This window comes from Plectropomus leopardus, chromosome 21 (assembly GCF_026936395.1).
Source record: "Plectropomus leopardus strain MGB_pleo_1.0 chromosome 21, ASM2693639v1, whole genome shotgun sequence".
Classification (NCBI taxonomy): domain Eukaryota; kingdom Metazoa; phylum Chordata; class Actinopteri; order Perciformes; family Serranidae; genus Plectropomus; species Plectropomus leopardus.
In genome coordinates this window covers 20,784,401-20,797,193 of record NC_142196.1, presented here as the reverse complement: position 1 = coordinate 20,797,193, position 12,793 = coordinate 20,784,401, and the positions used below count along the sequence as shown (strand labels likewise).

The 12,793-nt window shown below is 38.2% G+C and overlaps 2 protein-coding genes across 4 annotated transcripts in view; both read left to right on the top strand.

Moving 5' to 3' along the window:
• tmem108 (transmembrane protein 108) overlaps positions 1-3,661 on the top strand; it is a 60,657-nt gene extending 56,996 nt beyond the window's left edge. For both annotated transcript variants that reach the window (XM_042510636.2, XM_088071837.1), the window contains exon 5: positions 856-3,661. In XM_042510636.2, the coding sequence (XP_042366570.2) occupies positions 856-972 (117 nt within the window). In that variant the 3' untranslated portion in view covers positions 973-3,661. The remainder of the gene's footprint in view (positions 1-855) is intronic.
• Positions 3,662-5,758: 2,097 nt separating this feature from the next.
• On the top strand, positions 5,759-12,764 carry cdv3 (carnitine deficiency-associated gene expressed in ventricle 3). 2 transcript variants are annotated; one of them, XM_042510324.2, is made up of 5 exons: positions 5,759-6,188; positions 7,686-7,759; positions 8,383-8,516; positions 9,893-10,055; positions 11,051-12,764. In XM_042510324.2, exons 1-5 carry the CDS (start codon positions 6,003-6,005, stop codon positions 11,175-11,177), a joined length of 684 nt encoding a protein of 227 aa, XP_042366258.1. In that variant the 5' UTR covers positions 5,759-6,002; the 3' UTR covers positions 11,178-12,764. The 2 variants fall into 2 exon arrangements, with proteins under 2 accessions (XP_042366258.1, XP_042366257.1); XM_042510323.2 differs by having other exon boundaries at positions 7,683-7,759.
• The last annotated feature ends 29 nt before the right edge of the window (positions 12,765-12,793 follow it).

The following is a 12,793-nucleotide window of genomic DNA, read 5'->3' as shown; positions in this document are numbered from 1 at the left end:
AAATTATTGTTTACAATTATTATTACACATATAATACAGCTGGATTGGATTTTTAGGCAGCATAAAAAATGAATAAAAACACGTTTAGTTTTGTATTGAGTGCATCAGCTGCGTTTTTAGTGCTTGGTAGCACCATCTGGTGGAAATGGTTGTATATAACACTGATATCGTTATTCAGTCAGTATTAAATGTGCAATCTGCCTTCTTTCCTTCCTTATTTCATTATGATTCAGCATTGCTTTGTTATGTTTGCATGCTGTTGTTTTTATCACAGTCTCTCTCACCTCTTTCTTCTATTCATCCATTGCTCGATTTGCGTCCCTGTGCTGCCTGTGGGGGCGTCAGGAGAGGGAAGCAGAGGTTGGATCATGTGTAGGATGCCCCTGGTGACACCCAGGTGTTGTCCCCCCCCCCTGTGTGTTTAACCCGTCTCTGTAGAAAAGCAGCCTCGTAGCTTCTCCTGGTGCTTTAGATAAATGACAGTGCTCCAGGAGAAATGATCATAAACCTTAAATGAAGTTAGATTTGATCGGATCTTGACGATAAAACGGCCTCATGGTACAAATTCACACCTCCCTCCTCCTCCAGCACTGCCTTATTACTGCTGACTCACCGTCAACAATCATCCCTCCCTTTTACATCTCCCCCTCCGCCTCCTTTTCTATGTCTGTTCATGTAGCTTTGTCAGATATCTTGTTCACCATCTTCTTAAAAAGCCTCAGGGTGCTCCAAACCCATATTTTATTCTGTGCGCTTCCTGTAGATAGATACAGTAGACTGCAGCCCTAACAGTGCGCTCTGAATCATGAATCACAGCTGCTGTTTAACAGTTTTTTTCTGCGTGTGCATTTGCAGGATCACGACACCTGTCTACCCCCTAATGGAGACTACAGCGGCAGCAGCGTGGTCCTGGTTAACCCTTTCTGCCAGGAGACCCTCTTCATCAACAGGGACAAAGCTTCTGCCATCTAGAGACAGAAAAAAAGAGACACTGTCGGATTCTCCTCTTCTACTCCCCCTGCTGTTGTTGTCTATTTTATAAATGTGGTAAATATTCAGAGACTTTATACTGTATATGACAAACACAAGCTGAGAGAAGAGATGACGTAAACAGACACTATTTACTATGAGGATGCACCTGCATATTTTTCTGATGTACATTTTCTACAAAAAGGCTTAATTGTGATAAAAGGTTTTTATTGTCTTTATAAAATACAGAGTATATGTGGTTTTGTTTCATTACGGTGGCTTGATGGTGAGTGCACTGTGGGTGTCGCCACATGAAATCTGCTTTAGAGAGAGAAACGTGCTATGAAAAAAAAATTAAAGCTGTTCTTTGTAATTTTATTTTACCTTTAAGATCAATCCCAAATTACTTATAGCCTGTTGAACTTGAATATAGCACCTATACGTTCATGGGGGAAATAGAGATACTGTGTGTGAGATCAGGGCCCATATTTATCAAACTGAGAGATACACTTACACTCTAAAAAACAAAAAAAAAAATTAACGCAACAGTTTGCATCAATCTTTTTGAGTTATTACAACTTATAATAAAATCATTTGCAACAAATGAACTACGATGATTTAGGGGAATGAGCTTCTCTTCTATCATCAAAGACATGTTTAAGTATTGTTTACTTGATAACTGATCGTAAAACACAAGTTTTTAAGTAAGAAAATAAAGTTGTTTGGCCTGCAGGTTCCTAACACAATCATAACTACGTTTGTCCAGCCATTTTAGTGTCGGTGGAGAAAAGTTAAGGCAATTTAATTTCCTTACTACAGCTTAGATTTTGCTCAATTAACACAGAAATTTGAGTTTAAATTGCACGCAATATTAAGTTGATGTAATCATCAACATTATTAAGTCAACTTATCAAAATTGTGTTTGAAGCTTAAAGGTTTATCTAGATGAATAAATTTGAATTTTTATCCTGCAATCATGCATTTAATTAGGCGGTGGTGATAAATCTCCTTAATTACTTTTTAGAGTCCAAACCAAGGATTAAAATGTTTTCCAAAAAGTTAAGAAAAATGCATTTTTATCAGGCAAACAGCAAAAGTGTAGGCGTAACCTTTAATGGAACAACCCCCAAATCAAAAATACATATTTCTCCCCTGACCTGCAGTGCTTTTTATGAGTTTACACTGTTTTCATTATGAGTTGCCGAGCGTTGGCGATATCGGCTGTAGAGGTATCTCTCGTTCTCTCGTTCATTTTCTCGCTCTCAACCCACACATGGGATTTGATGCTTCAAACTCTTAAAAAAAACACTTCAAAAGTGTAGGAAAGCCACTAGATTCAATCATTTCATTCCCATTCGAGGAGCATAACTGGATTAGGTGTGAGTGTTATTCGCTCTGCTGATGTCAGTGTCCAGAGCGGGCAGATCCGTAGTTTCATACTGAGGAAATGCTGCGTTTTTGGCTTCATGTGTCAATGACAAAATTTCATAGAAAAAAACAGAGCCCCACTTCAAATACCTGTTTTTCGCATCAGCCGCCGTATTTCTCTTTCATGCTTGGCCCACAAGATAAGTTTCAGTTCTGCAACCTCACCACTAGATGTCATGAAATCCTACTCTCTGGACCTTTAAGTCTGCAATTGAATTTTTAGCAGTTTGATAAATTCGGGCCCAGATTTTGATGATTTGAATATTTGGGGGATTGCATCTGGCAGTTTTGAGATGAAATTGACTTAAAACGGCTTTCCCCCTGATGTGTCACCAGCTTCTCTTAAGAGGGACCACATAGATGTCTTAATTCCTTATGTTGGCCCTTTATGGATATTTATCAGTGTGTGCGTGTGAATGCCCTGTTTGTGCATGTAAGCATACTGTGTGCGTGTGGACGGATGAGCCCCCTTTAACCAAATATCACTGTTCCTTTAAGTCAGACAAGACTTTGTATCACTCTCAGCTCAGTTTGATCTGTTTCTCTCTGTGTGTCCGTCTGTCTGTCCGTCTGTCTGTCTGTCTCTTGTCCGTATCGTGGAGTGGCTACTGGTTATAGCCAAGTTTGAGAAAAAGTTTCTCAGCACTGTAGGAAACAATTAGACCAACCTTGCTACTGTAAATGTCTCCCTTCATAAATAACGTGTCTGTCCATCGATGCAAACCGTGTTTGTTGAAATGTTGAATGATTGTGAATTAGTTGCTGGACCACACGTTAGAGGCTGTCAAAAATGTCGACCAATAAAACACTGAGATAAATAATGTATGCTGAATATTTACTGTGAGCACATACAGAGGCAGTTTAATTTAAAAAAAATAATAAAAAAAAGAAGAGCATTTAAATATTTTTGTTTAATTATTGAACCTGTGGTCCTTCTTTCATCTGTTTTTATTTTGCATCGCTGCGGTTTTTATTCAATAATCAACGCTGCCTGCCTCTATTGTCGCTGAAGATTTTCTGCATTGTGAGATGTTGTTCAGAGATCACTGATTCAAAAAGTGATGTTGAATGACACGGTTAAACATATTGATATTTCCTGCATTGGATGCTCACAGCTGGGCTTCTTGTTTTGCACGCTCAAAAGTGGATATTTTACAAAACGTTCAGTGGCACGGTGGAGCAGTGTTCAACATTATGTATTTTTTGTACTGTAGTATACACTGTACTTTTTACTGCTGAGCAATAAAACAAAGAAAAAAACGTGGACTCGACTTTTTTGATTTATCCTCTTCAAATTGATCAACATACATCCACTCATAATGCCACAAAGCCCCCCCAAATTGTTGAGTGTTTGACCTACTTTACTGCACGTGTTAGTTAGATATCATACTTAGTGTTTTACTACATAACAAAGCAGCGTAAACAGTCTTGCCGACCACAGCACATCCATTGATGTGCATGCTGCAGCATGCTGGAATTTTCTCTTTGTCCACCGGCGCTGCATGCGGACAAGTGACCTCCAGCACTATTTGATGTCAGTTCAATAATCTGTTTACAAGCCTGCTTCACTGTTGAGGAGAGGCTTAATTTGATGAGTGTTATTAACAGATTTGTGAGCTTGTTCAAATCCGGCCAAACGTGACAGTTCAAATTTCAACAGTGTCTTTTTTTGGCCAAAATTTGAAATTGGTCCAAACATAATCCCAAGAGGCAGTATTGCAGGAGTTTAAAGTTTGTTAAGAGGTAATATTTAGTCAAAATGAGATGTGTCAGTTCCAAGTAATATTTTAAAATCCATCTATTTAGATCGTGATGACGGTTCTTTATTTAACCTCCTTTGTAAACAATTGCATGAATGCATGCACTTTGTAACACTGCTTTGAAAAGCGCTCTTTAAATTAAGGTTTGTTTAGTACATTGTGCTTCAAAGACATTAAAATTGAATTTAAAATGTTTTTGCATTAATTTAAGAGGTTTTTCAAAAATACCATAAAATAAAAATGTAATATTGTCATTTTATGTCAATCAGACTTTTTTTATCCTTATTTACTCTAATTTTACTACCGTCTATATACTTTACTTTATATATAATTCATGCAGTTGCAAGCATATTATTTCTACTATATGTGAGCAAAAAAGGAAAGTAATATATATTTTTTTAATTTATTCTAAAATTTAAAAAAATTTGAATATTTTTAAGACATCAAACTTGAATTTAAGTTAATTTTGCATATAACTTTAGAGGGTTTTGGTTAAAAATAAATTAAAATAAGAATGTAGTGTTTTAACATTTCTGTTTTGCTATTATTTACTCCTACTGTAATATTATTTATATTCATAATATTTAATTCTTGCAACTGCTAGCATATTGTTACTACTATATTTAAACAAAAAGAAAAGTAGTAAAAACATAAATATTTTTAAAGGAACTTGTAATGTAATTATTTTATTTTATTTATTTATTTTGCCAAATAGATTTCTGTTTTACCATCATTTACTCTTATTGTACTATAATTTCTATTCATTGTATTTAATTCCTTCAACTGCAAGCATATTGTTACGATATTTAAGCAAAGGTGTGCATGCACAACCACTCCAAACTTGGAGCAGATGCTGAATTAAATATGAGTAAATAAACAGTAAACAAAAAGTAAATGTCCTCTTTTTCCCTTTTTTTTTTTTTTCGTTTTTACTGCTGTTATATTTAACAAGAAGAAATGTAGTAAAAACAGAAATATTTAATGAAATTCAACAAAATTTCATATTTAATTTTAGATGATTTTTCAAAAATTAAAACACAATAAAAGGAGATTGAAATATTTTATTCCATTTTCTGCTGTTTATATTTAGTTTTACTATCATTTGCTATTATTATGCTATCAATAACTCACCTCTAAACTCCGGTCTTAGCTCCATGTCATTCTACACTGCTGACTTTATTTTTATTTATATTTATTCAGATACTGTTCCGCACTTTACACATGTATATGTATAGATATGTACAGTCTCTTAGTTTTTTTCTTAGGTTTTTTTAAGCATATTCCTTTATATTCTATTAATAATGTGTGCTCTTTATTCTCTGTTCTTACTGCATGGCGCTGCTACATCCCAATTTCTCAGTTTTGAGATCAATAAAGTATATCTATCTATCTATCTATCTATCTATCTATCATATATATTCATTACACTTAATTCCTGCAAATGCAAGAATTTTGTCACTACTTGAAAAAAAATATATTATATAAATATATTTTCACATTAAATTTTAGGTGGGTTTTTAACTAATTTAAACTAATTTTAAATAAAATTAAAACTATTTTTTTTTTGCTCGTAGTATTTCCGGCTCAGGGTCGAGGTGTTTCCGGGTGACGGTACAGATTTGTCAAATAGCCCGTGCATGGCATGGTTGTCAGGATAGCCATCGAGTCAGCTACAGATCCCGGGTGGACAATTTTTATCAGCCTGTAACAGAAGTCAAACCGTCAGAGGAAGGACTAACTCCATATTTTGTGACCGTCTGAGCCGCTGTCGTCGCTGCGGGAGAGCAGATTTTCACATTTGTCATTGCTCGGTTAGCGCACTAGTTTAAACGTTGCTCTTTGAAAATGGCGGATCTACCACCGGAGAAGAGCCTGGACGATTTCTTTGCCAAGCGGGATAAAAAGAAGAAGAAAGAGAAAGGAAAGGGCAAGGACTCCGCCGCCGGGTCCACGTCGGCTGTGGTCAAAAAGACGAAAAGAGAGAAAGAAAAATCGGCGAAAAACGAGAATCAGGACGCTCAGATTGAAAAGGTAACTCTGGTAACTTTTTGAGCCTTGGCGTCTTTTTTTTACAGATACCGGTGTCGTGTCAAATTTTGCATCCCTCGTCACATTGTGCTTCCTGTTTAAATTTAGCCTGCTTTGCTAACACGTCTTTAGCGCTTTATTTCTGAGAAATATGACTGTAGTAGATTTAAAAGAGAGAAAAGCCGGTTGCTAGCTAACATATGGCTCCCTTTGGCACACGTTGTATCAAAATTTTAGCAACATGCTAATTTTTTACAACCTTAGCTTCCGTTATGTGTCAAAATATTAATTACACGTCAACGATTGAGAGCCGTGTTTTAGCTGATAGTTTGTTAAAGGCCCTGTGTGTTCATGGGGAAGCTGTCATCCCTTTATTTCAGTCGTGGCTGTCCAACTAGGCCGAGCCGCCATTTGTCACAAGTTTTTACAGGATTTAAGTCTTTTTAGCGTCCATATAGCACTGTTAAGGGACTGTTCGTTATTTATCACAGGGAGAGGGTGGCTGTGCTGTGACCTCGTTGCGTTTTGACCAGGGGTCGACAGATTATTGGGGTCGATATTTGGCCTGTATCGTAATTTCATTTTAATTTTCGCCAATAAAGTTAATTAAAAACTGCAAAGTGTCAGCATGGGAGGAACTTTTACTTTGTAAAACCCCAGGCAGCTTTTTTTTTAAATTTTGTTTAAATGTTCAGTTGACTTTATAGAAAAAGTTGCTGGGAACTTTATGGTGTATATGATGTTAGAGGTAGAGGTCGACAGTTAATCGGTCTGGCTGATTTTCAGAGCTGATATGTGACATTTTGCTGATTATCTATAGGCGTTTTATTTTGATGATCACCAATTACAAATATAAATGAAAAAATATGTTTATTACACTCAACCAACACCAGTGGAGCAGTCTTTATGAAAACTTGCTGTATATAATGTTGAAACTTTCAGATCTTATGAAATACCATATAAACACTATTTTGTTTGAGTATAATAAGAAGCAGCACAAGAAAAGTGACGTCGCTCCAAGTTTCAAAGGGTTAAGCTCATATTTGGTTATGTTTTTTTCTGACAGAAGTGAATCTGTTCAAGAAGCGACATAATGTGAAAATCCAATGATTATTTCTGTTTTTACAGATTTTGCTCTGATAAATGGTGTTTTGACGATTTCAAAAAAATATTGGAGATAAAAGAAATACAAAATACAGCCATTTAAAATGATATGCCTATATGAAAACAGAAATCCCTCCCCAGTGTGTAGGAAATTATTTGACATGCCTCTCCCCTTTTACACAAACTTTCCTCTGTCATAAATAACAAACAGTCCCTAAGAACTTACCATGTTGGTGACAAACGTTGATCCAAGCTGTTAAGGCTTGTGTAACCATTTCTTGGGAAGACCACAGTGCAGATGTCTTATCAGAGAAGAGTCTAAATAAATAAAGCGTTATTTAATGTCGTTTCACTGTCGGGTGCTGCTGTATGTCAATGTTTCCTTTTGCCCAGGAGGACGAGGAATGGAAAGAGTTTGAGCAGAAAGAAGTGGATTACAGCGGGCTGCGGCTCCAAGCTTTACAGATAAGGTGCGAGTGAAGTGTGTGTTGGGTTGTGAAAAATGAAATGAAAGGAAACTGGAACATGTAAATGCAAATTCAACCAAAATCAGCTATTTAACTAAGATTTCAGGGCGTGACTGAAACTGTTGGGAATTAAGGTAGTGAAATCCCACAGAGTGAGATGCACAAAATCACCAAGTCATATTTTATTTTTTGAGTAAATTAATGGCCCCTGGCTGATTTTATGGCTATTTTTATGTTATATACTATGCATAAGAGTACAACATTACAAGTAAACTGCACAATTTACCCAAATAGTGTAAAATGAATTTTCAAGCAGACTATTTTCTGCAAATATTACATTAGAGATGAGTTTTCCTATTTTTAGGGACTTTTAAATATAATTGTCAGTCTGTATTGTGTTTTTCTTGTCTTTTACTATATGGATTGATACCTGTGGTGTAATACAGTCACAATACTTAAACACAAATGAATAAAATGTCAAAAATGAATTACTTGTTAGTCATTTTCTGCATCCTTACTTTGTGTAATTGTTTTTGTTATAGTTTCTTGTGCAAAATACAAACAAGATGTTGTAGATAGCTCATTATGAGTTCACCTCAGCTCACCTGTCTTCTGGTTGTTTACAGTGACGAGAAAGAGGAAGAGGAGTACGAGAAAGAGGAGGTTGGGGAGGATGGAGAAATCATTCTGGTTAGCGGAGACAAAGTGTCTGGTCCTTGGAACAAGTCTGGTGCCGCCCCGGCTCCTGCTGCACCCGTGGGTGAGTAAACCAGCGCTCATTAGTTTGAAAGGGTCGGGGGGGTGAACGGATTGCTGCTCATTAACAATACCCTTGTTGTCTTTTCCTCCGTGGTCCTGTCTTTTAAGCTGAACTCATATTTATCAGGCACACTTGCTAAATATGGGATACTAAGTGGTCATGAGGGTTCATGACTAAATCTCTTATTATTAATGTGTTTTGTTCAAATAATGAAATGGATTAAACCCCAAAAATTGCAGGGTTTCAGGGGGGCTATATTGACAGAAATGGAATATAATTCATGTTTTCTATTGTGTAAAATAAGCTGAATTGCCACCTAAGAATGAGCTGTTTATATCTACGTGGGGAGCAGGTTTGCGTCTACAGTCCTTCATTTTGCACCGCCATGTTTCTACAGTAGCCCAGACCGGACAGCCCAACACTGGCTCTGTGGAGGGTCATTTTGGATCAGCAATAACACTTAGCAGCCCGTCCATGATGAGCAGCCACGCAGATTTTTTTAAAGCGAAACTGCTTTTTTCAGTATTTTAACAGGTTCTTATCACTCTGTTCGTTTGTTTTTGAGAAGAAGAGACCTCTGTGGATAATTCGGCTCCTAAAACCTCCTCAACAATTAACACTGATGAATTTCTAACCTGGAGAAGTTTCAGCTGGTTGCGATCTGCCATCCTCACCGTAATATGCCACAAAATCCTGTGAATCCTTCATACTGCTCGTCGCAGTGAAAAATCACAGGGTTGGTGCTACCGGAAACACAATTTTCAACAGGAGGGAAACATTATTGACGGTAAACAGACTCGGACACAACACCTATATGTGGTGGCTTTGTGTTCGCGGCCTCTATGCATTTAGAGCGCTTCTGGCGTTTGTAGCATGATGTAAATACACGGTGCTTCTATTGCAAATCATTAAAAAATACTCCTCAGAAAAAGAAGAAACTTCTTTGTGGACACAGTTTCACGATACAAACCGGTGTTTATCCCTTGCTGGTTGGCACATTGCAAAAAGCAGTTTAACGTTAAAAGTCTGCGTTTTTCTGACCCTGTTCATCGCAGAGGGACTGTTAATTACGGTAGGAGATGCAAAAAACATGAACGACAGAAACATGGCAGAGAAACATGTCAGACTTTGTGGACTTGGACCACCTGCTCCTTATGTAGACATAAACATCTCACTTTAAGGTAACGAAAACACTTATTTTCAGGTGATAATACACAAAAGAAAACACACTCAATATATAATATTCAATTTCTGCCAATATATCCCCCTAAATCCTGCACACTGGACCTTTAAATTTAAGGTCAAGTTGTAAAAAATGTCTTAAATTTTATTTGAATTAGTTTTTCTTCTAACTGGTGTAATTTTTCTGATTACAGAGGAGGCAGAGGAGCCTGAGTCGAAGCCTTCTGGTGTATATCGCCCTCCAGGAGCTCGACTGTCCACCACCAGACGAGCTCCCACCCAGGGGCCTCCTGAGATCTTCAGCGACACACAGTTCCCCTCTCTACTGTCCACCGCCAAGCATATGGAGACACGCAAGTAGGTGGAGTCCAGTTACAAACGTTTGGTTTAGGGGAGTCCCGATCCGATGTCAAAGATTGGTATCAGTGGCGGTCATTTTTTTGACTGACTGGGATTGGCTACATTGTGTAGATCACAATCAGATCCTTTGTTTTATGTCAGGTGTTAGACTTTCATGCAGAACAACACAGAGTGCAGTCTTCATCAAATCTCCATCTCTCCACTGTCTGTCTGTCTCTCCTCTTTGCGGAGCTCCTGTGTTAGAGCAGCAGCCGAGCCCCGCCTGCAGAGAAACACCACGCACCATAAACGAAAATGCAGAATAAGACCGAAGTTATGAGCATTTGTTTCATTTCAGCTCAGTGTGAGAGCCTTGGTTTTGCTTTCAGCTATAACGCATGGTGTTTCTCTGCCCTGCTCGGAGCAGAGACACACAGCTGTGCAGAGCTTACTACAGTCAAACTCACCACGCCACTGCAGGTGCAATAAAAAACCCCAAAAAGCCATAATGACTGATTTAATAATGAAGCGTAATCCACGCTAAAGATGTGCAGACGACGAAAACACACAACGGATTCAGTCGATTCAGGTTACTCAGGCAAGACTGCACCGAAGCAACAAACACTGGAGAATACTCTTAAAGGGACAGAAAAATCTTCTCAATACATGACAAGGCCAAAAATACTGAAGAGAGGTTTGTTATGGTATACTTTATTTTTTAATATATATATTGATGAATAAATGAATAATAATCAGCCAATAAATACATTTTAAAAAAACACAAAGAAACAAGTCCTCTTTCTAAAGTGTGCACTGTGCAGCTCTATTATTTAGGAAAACATAAGTATTGGATCGGGACTTAGTATTGTCACAAACTTAAAATTTAAATGAGTCTGATCCAGATGGGGTCAAAAACAACAAAAAAAAGTGACCGGGACATCTGAAGTTTGTTTAAAGTTGGGGGTTTATGTCTTGTTGCAGCCTAACTGAAGCAATACATGTCTGTGTTTCAGGGACAGGGAAATGGAGAAGACCTTCGAAGTTGTGAAACACAGAAACCGCGGTAGAGAGGAGACCGGTGGCGCCACTATGCAGCACTTGCAGCTCGACAACCAGTACGCCATCCTGGGGGATAAGTAAAAAGGCTCCCCTCCGTCCCCTGGCCCCTTCAGCACGGTCCTGCCCAGCCCCTCGAAGGAAGCTGAACTCCAGCTGTGTCGACTGCAGTCCTGACAGAGCTCATCATGCCAACACCACCACACACACACACACACACACACACACACCCTTTAAACAAATAGCAGCACACTTCACACAACATTGGTTGGCAAAACTGAAGGACTGCATCTGAAGGGGCTGTTGAAAGAGGGAATAATTGAAAAGGAATTGGCAAAAATACACCCAAACGTACAACACTGCAGCAGCAGCGACAGCAGACAGATCTGTCCTTTGTGGATTGTACTCAGAGCAGCAGTTGTGTGGCGCAACCTTTCTCTGGACTTCAACTTGCTTCGATAAAGCCACAGAGGATAACTTTAGGCGAGATGATTTTACAAACTTCTGTGAAAATATCTATTTTTTTGCAAGATCGTTATAACCCAATCGCACATGGTATTTTGGGGTGTGTCTTTGAGTTGCGGTGGGGGCTTCGGGCGTGGGGATACTACCTCGGCAGCATAGCTGGTGGTGACAACGTGGACTGTTTTTTGTTTTTTTTTTGTTTTTTTTTTCTCTCGCTGTGGTGGTGAACGGGGCAAACATCAGCCCCTGCCCCCTCGCATACAAGCCGGCCATCAGGCTCTTTAATTTAGAAACTTGAAGCTTTTGTTTTGTTCCCTTCATGATGACAACACTCTGCAAAGATCTATGGACAAGACGCGATAAGTTGTGGTCCTCATTTAGAATTTCTATATAAAGTGGCCTTACTGATAGAGAGAGAAACTGCTTTGTCATCTGAAGAGAACTGTGCTTCTTGTCTCCAGGCTGCTGCCTGCCTCTGGATCTCACCACTCTGTGACAAAACAAAAACACACAAATGAAAAAAATCCTTCTGTTCAAGAATGTAGTGCTGCTGTAGTTTGCCTGATGATTACAGCTACTAACTTTCATATCCACTGTTTGATTTTGCTGCCCCTGCTTCATTCTCGGTCTTTTTAGACGTCGGAAAAAGATAAATTAAAGCTCGTTTCTAATCTGAAACTATTGTTTTGGTAACAAATGCTTTACTGTGGTTGGACACCAGACGCTCACAAGAAAAAAAGACAGAAAACCACTTTAAAAGGACATTTGTTGAAGTTGTTTGGCCATTTATAATTTGTTGTGAAGTGGCTCCTTTCAACCCCAGTTTTAAGACTTTTTTTTTTATCAAGGCTTTTTTCTCAAAGGTAAACGTGTCAGCCCTCATCGCAGTTGTGTAGAACCAGTAGCTTGTGCATAAATTTCCAGAATTACAGCAACTACTCGTCTGTCAGAAAAAACCAACAGAGTACGACCCACTTACAAATTAAGTGGCATGCCCAGTTAAAATCAAAAGGGTTTTTATTACAAGCATAGTTTATGTTTAGAAAGGTGAAGAACTGGATTTATGTTCTATGTTTCTGTCCTCTCCGTAAAAAGATGTCGGGGAGCGTTGATCCCCGCTGGAACACTTTGGGTGGACGTAGATAATATTTGTGATGAAAAGAAAAGAGCCTAACACAAAAAAATAAAGTGATCCTTGTGACTGAAGTCTTGTCTAAATCTTTAAAATGGGGATT

What these genes read in the sequence shown, in the direction of transcription:
- cdv3 (XM_042510323.2), top strand. Translation starts at nt 6,003, where the DNA reads ATGGCGGATCTACCACCGGAGAAGAGCCTGGACGATTTCTTTGCCAAG. An exon ending in AGGACGCTCAGATTGAAAAG is followed by an intron (nt 6,189 to 7,682) that starts GTAACTCTGGTA and finishes CCTTTTGCCCAG; the next exon opens with GAGGACGAGGAATGGAAAGA. An exon ending in GGCTCCTGCTGCACCCGTGG is followed by an intron (nt 8,517 to 9,892) that starts GTGAGTAAACCA and finishes TTCTGATTACAG; the next exon opens with AGGAGGCAGAGGAGCCTGAG.